General features: G+C 40.0%; 1 protein-coding gene across 2 annotated transcripts in view; it reads left to right on the top strand.

Annotated features, from left to right (window-relative positions):
- Positions 1–7863, top strand: part of LOC106811035 (transcription and mRNA export factor ENY2-like) — a 10977-nt gene extending 3114 nt beyond the window's left edge. The window contains exons 1-5 of one of the 2 annotated variants that reach the window (XM_014814553.1): positions 1360–1389; positions 3131–3211; positions 3449–3519; positions 5084–5158; positions 6674–7863. In XM_014814553.1, the coding sequence (XP_014670039.1) occupies positions 1382–1389; positions 3131–3211; positions 3449–3519; positions 5084–5158; positions 6674–6750 (312 nt within the window). In that variant the 5' untranslated portion in view covers positions 1360–1381 and the 3' untranslated portion in view covers positions 6751–7863. Of the gene's footprint in view, positions 1–1359; positions 1390–3130; positions 3212–3448; positions 3520–5083; positions 5159–6673 lie in introns of those variants that run through there. The other variant, XM_014814554.1, reaches the window with a different exon arrangement.
- The last annotated feature ends 1021 nt before the right edge of the window (positions 7864–8884 follow it).

Raw genomic sequence — 8884 nt, 5'->3', positions numbered from 1 at the left:
ACGCAACCCACACGCAACCCACACGCAACTCACACGCAACCCATAGGTTGAATAGGCTAGGAATTGACAAAATCGTTGATTTGGGTTGCGTTTGGTGCGTATAAAAATATTTTTTACACGCAACTCATAGGTTTCAGCATACGCTATGGTGTGAGGGCACCATTACGCAGGATATGCTTGTGATGGATCTGCAGCGGATGATTGGGATGATTGCGACGTGGGAAGCCACACGCGGTAATATTCCGTTTCTTGTCAGTCTCCTCAGCAACCAGATAGCATTGTGCAACATGCTACTTCAGCCTCATCCCCAGCAGGAGTTAGTCGACATAGCAAGTTAACTAGTTACAACTACTCCCAGGAGTGGTAAATGCATCATAAAACTAGCCTAAATTTTTGTGTTATGCGCTATATATGACACACTAGCATCTGCTCATCTTTCTTCCATTAGACTTGTGTAGCCAAGTGTTATAAATACATGATCAAATATATTATCATGAAACTAAATCCTTAAAGTTACCGTGTTATGCGCTATAGACAGCGTACTGCTGTTCTCTCTTTCATTAGACCTTTGTGGCCAGGAGTAATAAATACGTCTTAAAACTATTCTAAGTTAGCGTGTTATGTATGTGCTATATGCGATGTAGGGGGGGGGGGGCTACTAACCTCTGTCCATCTCTCTTCCATTGGCTCGTGTGGCCAAGAGTTATAAATACGTCGTAGTTAAGGTAATTACAAGGTAACATCGTGGAAATAATAACCATATCATTCCTCAGTATCGGTATACTATGATTATAAACACGGGATATATCAGTGCCGAATTTATTAGCACGAGGTTCAGCGCTATATATAGTGAAGGCCTTAACATAATTTTCACTTACTAAAATTTTAATTTTTAGCTCGCTCTGTAGGTAGCTATCTGACGAGCATTTATATTTACAGAATCCCATCATATACTATAACAAATATACTAAGAATATCTAAGGTAAGATAATCTTCGATATATTATAAGATTTACAATATAATTAGGCCTATATATATATATATATATGAGAGCCTGTAAGATATTTACCCCAATAAGATATTCTTAGTTATATATAATTATTATAATATTATAATATATATTATAATATATTATATATAATTAGTTTATGACGGACCACATTCGTCTACGGTCTTTCGTACAATAACATCATAAACTAAGAATCAAGAGTCCGAATCTAGAATCGATGTGCGATTACGAATATATAGCTAATAGCTAATAGGTATTATTAGCTCATGATAACAGCGTAGGCCCCCCCCCCCCATGTAGATCGATCAGTGGTGCCGATCAAGAGTAAGAATCATGTTAAAATCAGCCGGTAGGTGGCAGGGTATTCGCAACATGGCTGAGTAAGTACTCTTTCATTGATACTAAAATTAATATTGAATATATCATTCATATACTGATATAGGCAGTCTACCGCACGAAACGCTAAAAGAGGACTAATCGTTTAACAGACTGGCTAAGTAGTCCTCAAATCTTATGATAACCTGAAATTGCTGCATTGATTGGCGGTAATATGTCTTCAACACAGTCTTGTCACTCCTGTTGTGATTTGTGGCAGCTGTGCCACTTCAGCTAAATTACTAGTCCCGGTTCAAGGATAAAGAACATGGGTCCCAATAAAACCAATGTCATTTACATCAATATAAATATAATAGGTTAGGGTTATGATTAGAGTTAGGGACCAGGGTTAGGGTTAGGCACATTGGATTTATTGGGACCCATGTTCTCTATCATTCATTGGGCCCTAGTCCCTACTACTAGTACTACTAGTACTACTAGTACTAGTACGGTACTACTTACTTACTAGACCTAGCCCTTAGCTATTCCTAGGGCTGAGAGGGTCTATGTCCCCCAGGGTACTGCCGGAACATACCCTGGTACCAGAGCATATAAATCATCGTGATTTATATGCTCTGCTGGTACTATCTGATATGCCGGACCGTACCTCGCCTACTCCACTAACGAGTCTAGGGAGTCGCCTACGCCTACTCCCTAACCCTAACCTAGACCGAATAATTCTGTCCCATATAACCTTTTTTATATTTTGGTGAGGGTTATTGGGACAGAACGGGGTTCATTGAAATTTTGTGAGATCGCATGCAAAATGCATGTGCTGCGAATGCGGCCCGTACGCCGCTATTGGCGCAAAAAAAAACCTACCGTTCCCTTCTACATGGCTTTACCTTGCTACTGATATGTGTATACAGTCACTTCAATGGTTATTCACTTCTTAAAAGATTGTTTTTCAGAAACCCCGCTTCATTTAACTTTAGTAAATTACGTTCGCCATTTACAAACAATCAGACCAATCAGAGCAAGTCTTACAATAGCCCCTGGTTCTCGCTTGTATCTGTGGTGCTGCAGGAGGGCCGATAGACTTGCTCTGATTGGTCTGATTGTTTGTAATCAATTTTTTTTTTTTTTTAAACTTGAACAAGACAACTTGGAAAAGTGATGAGAATCAGAGATATCATCGCTACTATACAAGTTATCCTTTATTAACATACATGTATTATACACACAGTAGTAAACAGTGCAAAACAAACAGTAAACAGGGCTAAACAAGCACATACATGCACACACGTACATGCACACGACGTTACGCACACGCAGGCATTCAACACCCCGAGTAACCGATTGTAACCGATCATCGGTTACTTGGGTCCAACCGATGATCGATTACGAAATTACAACCGATTGACAACACTAGGGGGCGACCCCCCTATGACCTCCCCTATCATTTGCAAGATGTTTCTTCTTCTTTTTCTTCTTCTTTTTCTTTTTCTTTTTCTTTTTCTTTTCCTTTTTCCTTTTTCTTTTTCTTTTTCTTTTTCTTCTTTTTTTCCTTTTCTTGCAAATGATAGGGGGGGGCGACCGCCCCCCCCCCTCTGGCGCCGCTCCTGACTAGTATTAGTAATACTATTAGTACTATACAGTATACTATTAGTATTACTTGTGGTCGCGGCTCTTCACACGTGTATGTTTGTGTACGTGCCTACTTTCTTGTAATGTATCATAAAATGTAGTAAGTACACATCAATCGGACCTAACCCTACCCGTGTAATGAGAATTGAACTTTTTTAGTCTGGATGACAAGAAACCGAGGGATATGCGAATGAAGGAAAAAATTAACCAAAAACTAATAGAAACTGGTGAGAAGGAAAGGTAAATTATGTGTGCATGCCAAAAAATGCGAGTTATTAAAAGTAAAATGTGTAAAGGTATAATTAAGCATGTAAATTGTAATGATGTATGTGTCGATGTCATAGAGATAGATTTGACTGAATCGATAGTGAATGAAATGTTGCAGTTAAAGGGTTACAACGTTATAAAATTAATAACTGTAATTATGTGTGTAAGTCCTTACTGTTTTGATCTACTACTCGTGCATTATCACTGTAGGTTAAAGGAGCTCCTTCGGACACAGCTCATAGAATGTGGTTGGCGGGATGAGCTCAAAGTGCATGCCAAAGGTGAGTTTGAATTGATACATTTTAATGAATTGATAAAAAGTAGTTATGGTTTTTTATTTGATCTTTGCATTAATTATATTATGAAAGTTATGTTAAATCAAGATTTTCAAACTTGATATAGTTGTGACATTATAACAAGAGCAAATAATACCTATAGAGTGTACAATGGGAAAACGGGGAAATAGTACTATTTTACGGCAATATTATTCTAATTTGACTGAGAGTCTATAATAATTTTATGGTATTGCATTAAAAAGCATTCTTTGCTCTCTAAAACCAGACCAACCGCTAGTCAGTACGATGCTCCTAGGCTGAGATATTGTCTCGTAAACCTCGCCTCCCACAGGCCTCACGGCGCCGTACATCCACATTATTCCCAAACCCTTTGCGCGCTTAACGATTTTGGCTATCGTTTTCCGTCGCCGCTTGGAGCGCTGATAATTGATGTCACATGCCCAAATTTGGTACTCTTACTACACCATAGTAACTGAGGCTCTGAGCTGCGTTGCAGAGAATGAATTTAGAAAACATTGCCGGCTCCATCATTACGGGCATTCGCCGTGCTAGGAAAGATAATGCGAGATAAGGGCCTAGGTGATGCCCCCCAAAAGCCACTGATGATAACCGAAACGCCGTTCATTCATAAAGTCATCGCGGAAAAACAACAACTCACGAAGCGACTTTCCTAAAGTTTTAAGCGCACAAAGGTTTGGGAATATGCGGTATCACGGCGTCGTGAGGCCAGTGTGGGAGGGATGATTACGATCCAATATCTCGGCCTAGGAGTATCGTACAGACAAGCGGTCTTCTTGTTTTAGAGAACAAAGAATGCTGCTTAACGCAATACCATGAACTTATTCTAGACTCGCAGACAAAGTACAATATTATTTCCGTGAAATGGCACTATTTTCCCGTTTTCCCATTGTACACTCTAGGTATTATTAGCTCTTGATTATAACATATCAAGAGTACATAAATTATTTTATGTAAAGGTTATGTGCTCTAGGCCATATTTATACTATGATTGTCATGCTGGATTACTGAAGTCAATAATTAATTTTCTGAAACATTTTCTGAAACATACATATATATGCTGGTAACTCATTTAAAGTTGACCCTCCCAATCTGTTGTCAGCTGGCTACATATGTATGAGATAACTTCATTGACAGTGATTTAGCATATCAAGTAGTAAAACCAGTTCATTCCTTTGAAAAATGATGTCAGAGCAATTTTGTATGTTGTATCAAAAGTTTAGTTGTCATAATTCACAAAACTGTATATGGGAAAGTTCACGTACCCTTAGTTATTGTACTGTGAGGTGGTAATGTATTGTATTACATTACATCTGTACCTGGTTGTTATGGCTACTATTTACCCAATTTGAAATATAAGACTGTGAGTGGAATTCACTTTTTAAACTTTGATTCCTAGTTTTCCATTTTGAAATTCTCCCGCAATATTATTGCACACCCGAGCTGCTCACCATGCAAATATTTATTGTTATCATGAGATGTTGTCGGTAAGATATTTGTATCTTTATCGTTGTTTCACAATTCATTTCAGAAATTGTGAAGGAGAGGGGGATCGAAAATGTTACAGTGGATAACTTGATTGCAGAGGTAACACCAAAAGCAAGAGGTATTAAAGAATAACTTATATCTAGATTGAGACTGTCTAGAATTCAAAGTTACATTTTATCAAAACCGGATTTAAATATTTTCCATCCCAATTTTTGTTGTTTATTAATTATAGTAATTAATTGTTTATAAATACTCGATATCAAAGCGTGGAGATTAATGATTATTTATATCATTGGGTGCCACTAATACCCATAACAATCACATTCATGCAGTTTAGTGTTCGTTTCATATAGTTGTTAACCATTACTATGTGGCCTAAATATAGCATCAATTAATTAAAAATAATGCTGAAAGCTGAAATCATGTTATCTATTGATATTTGCTTAATTATTATCATGTTGTTATTACCACCATGTTACTTAAAAGTATTAAAATAGTAGGTTCAGAGAATTTAAACGAGTGGCCTGGGTACGCTGCTTGCTACATGTTAACTGTAGTATGCTTGTCTTGCACAAGAAAGGAAATGCCATTGAGCTCATAGTGTTGTACAGCTTATGATATCAACCACAAGGTGGCACTACCTGGTTAACATTTTACTCTAAAGCTTCCTAAATTTCGAACTATATTAGAATAGCCTTCGCTTGATTACCTCCGCCCAACGGAGTTGTGGAGTAGGTTATGTTTTGGGTCTCGTGTGCATGTGTTCGTGTGCATGTGTTCGTGTTTTCGCGTGATCGATATTAGCGCGTCGAGTCAGCGCAGTGAGCCAGCGAGCGTGTACATGTGAGCGAGCAGCAGCAACGAGCGGCTGCTACGAGCGAGTGGCAGCAAGACAGCGAGCGTGTACATGTGAGCGAGCAGCAGCAACGAGCGGCTGCTATGAGTGAGCGAGCAGCAAGCCAGCAAGCCAGCGTGTACATGTCAGTAGTACGCTGGCCTATATCGTGGGTTATTCGTGTGTTTGTGAGTCGTATGGCGTATGTCGCTGGCGGAGGTATGCACTCTCCGTGAGTGCACTCTGTCTAGTTTGAAATAAGTTTGGGATGTTGTAGAAATGTGAGCATTTAGTTAGTTGGGGACGCCCTCTAGAGACCGGGCAGAACTTTGGAATATACATTACCCTGAACTTTTACCTTCTTCAAACTATTGCCAGGTTTGTGATAAGCGCTCGCTGTTTAATAAATGGTTTAGACTTATCTTAATGCATAACTATATTATTTTACTTACAAGTGTAAAACAGTGTACTCATGTGTTATCATCCGGCACAAAATATTGTCATCACTAATAAGTAAGGAATTAATTTTGCTTTGAATTTCAAACGTTTACTACGTTAGGGTTAGGGTTAGGGTTACGTTTACTACGTTTACGACGTTACTAGTGACATTCACTTGGCACAACGTCATAAGCCGCAGCTTAAGCATATATCTTTATTTGGTAAAACTGAACATTCCAAAATGCTGTTGTGTAATTATAATGTGATTATCGTACTTAGCGCTACTGTCTGTGTTATTGTCACGGTCGCATTCGACGCTATTGAGTTCGTTATTCAACGTTGTTTATTGTTTATGCGTAGCGTCGGTGCCGGATGCTGTGAAGAAGGATCTGCTACAGAGGATACGGACGTTTCTCTCCCAGCAACCCGGCTTGTAGCGTCCGATGTGTATCACGCCGCCCGACAGAAGCATGAAGCCAACGGCGTGAGAGAAGCAAAACAAGACTGACGTCCACGCCCGAGCCGTGGCGGTCTCACCCCTCCCCGCCCAAGCCGCGGCGGTCTCACCCCTCCCAGCCTGAGCCGCAGCGGTCTCACCCCTCCCCGCCCGAGCCGTGGCGGTCTCACCCCTCCCAGCCCGAGCCGTGGCGGTCCCACCCCTCCCACCCCGAGCCGTGGCGGTCTCACCCCTCCCAGCCCGAGCCGTGGCGGTCTCGTCCCTCCCAGTCCGAGCCGTGGCGGTCTCACCCCTCCCCACCGTTGCGAGTCATTGCATGAATGAACCCCATCTGTGCATGTGTGCGAAGTACGTTGATAGATACGATACACGTATGATCGTACAGAGTGCCAGCTAGCGCGTCACCTTCCTACATCGCATGCTGCAGCAGTCGCACTGGATGTAATACTACTAGATGTGTCTCTGCATTGCATGCGGTGCGAATTCGGCTGTTGAGCAACTCGTATCCGCTGTTGACCCAGGCATTGTCGATTGTACGATGCTACCGATAGCCCGCCAGAGCATCTTTTTCACATTCCACTCGCGTGAATTCCACTGCAGAGGAACAGCATTTGTTTACTGGCTCGCTGTTGCTGCTGTTAGCCGCTGCAGTTTCTCGTTGATACTCATTCTGTTGCGTGAGCGCGTGGTCGATGCAGCGGTGTTCGTGTAACCTACGTTTTTTAGTTGGCATTTTCGGCAGGCTATCTAATGGTGGGAAAGAAGAGAAAAAATGTGTTCTGAAAAAGTGAGATCTTGTCGTGATCACTTGAATGGGATTTTGCTTTTGTCCGTCAGTTTGTGTCTTAGATTTGATGTGCTTCTCGTGAGTAATTAGACTAATTTTATAAGGCACGCATTGAGCTAAAATTATCCTGTATTGATTTTCACTTCATATCGGTATTAAACAAGGTTTAAGAAAACCAGCGACAGTGCATTATATCATGTTCTGGTATGACATATATTTTACAACGTGACATTATTGTTTACCAATTGAGCGATTTTCAATAAACTACTCTAATACTTGTATGTATTATTTCCGTATATGAATATACATGTGCATTTTTCTATCTTATATGTATATAATTATGAGACATTTTAAACTGCAAAAATTAAAGGTAGTTTAGTATCTTTCATTTCGGAAATGTTTTTAGTTGTTGGCTAATGTGTAATGCATCTGGGTGTTAAAGTGCTTTCTACTAGCATATATAGTGTTGCTATTGTGACATGGAAGAAGAAAATTCAACATTGATGTGCAACATATTCTATAAATACGCGAACATCCAGAATGAAGTGATGGCACTATTTCGTCGAGTCTTTACTTGTGTCACAATATAGGTCGCTTTATAATTGTAATCATTGATTACCTCTGTGACTATCAGTGTGCTTTCCACTAGTAGGTAGTTTTGTAGCGAAGAAATCAAACGGAACCGTTTATCTGGGGATTTCGACCTGCATTGCTCACGTCCCGACAATTCTGTCATTGTCAAACGCAGTCCATTTATTTGCCAGAGAAACACCATAACGCAATTAGCATATAGACACAAATTACTAACGCAATTTTGGGACGTGGAATGTATTATTCTTTAGTCTATCGTGGGTGAGTGTGGGAGGATTCCCAAACCGTGGCTCCCAGTAGGCAATCATCGACAATACATCGTTGTTAGATTAATATAAGGCATCGCCAGGTTACAAGTGTCTAATGCATAGACTGCACCGGTGATAAATGTTGCTCATGCAGTCATTGAGAACAGGAGGTAGCAAAAAGTCATATCGTGTTTTATTGCGACGGGATAGTCATACGTTGTCACGGTGTTAAAGTGATTACGTCACCGTAAATAGTCAAAAATAAAAAATAAATTTCCACTTTTTCACAAAATATAAGTAATTCTGTTTACATTTTATGGTTAACTTGCTGCATTATACTTCCTATTTTACTATATTGTTCGATGTGAACATACACTCGTGACCCATACATAGCCTATAGCAAGCAATTATTGTTAGACAACATTAATTCAAATCGTCCAGGTTTTTTGGATTTTTAACTAGTTGAGAAGCAATCTTATCAGGTAAGA

The sequence above is a fragment of the Priapulus caudatus genome, unplaced genomic scaffold, assembly GCF_000485595.1.
Source record: "Priapulus caudatus unplaced genomic scaffold, Priapulus_caudatus-5.0.1 Scaffold497, whole genome shotgun sequence".
In the NCBI taxonomy this organism is placed as follows: domain Eukaryota; kingdom Metazoa; phylum Priapulida; class Priapulimorpha; order Priapulimorphida; family Priapulidae; genus Priapulus; species Priapulus caudatus.
The sequence above is the reverse complement of the archived record's forward strand: the minus strand, read 5'-3'. Positions and strand labels throughout refer to the sequence as shown.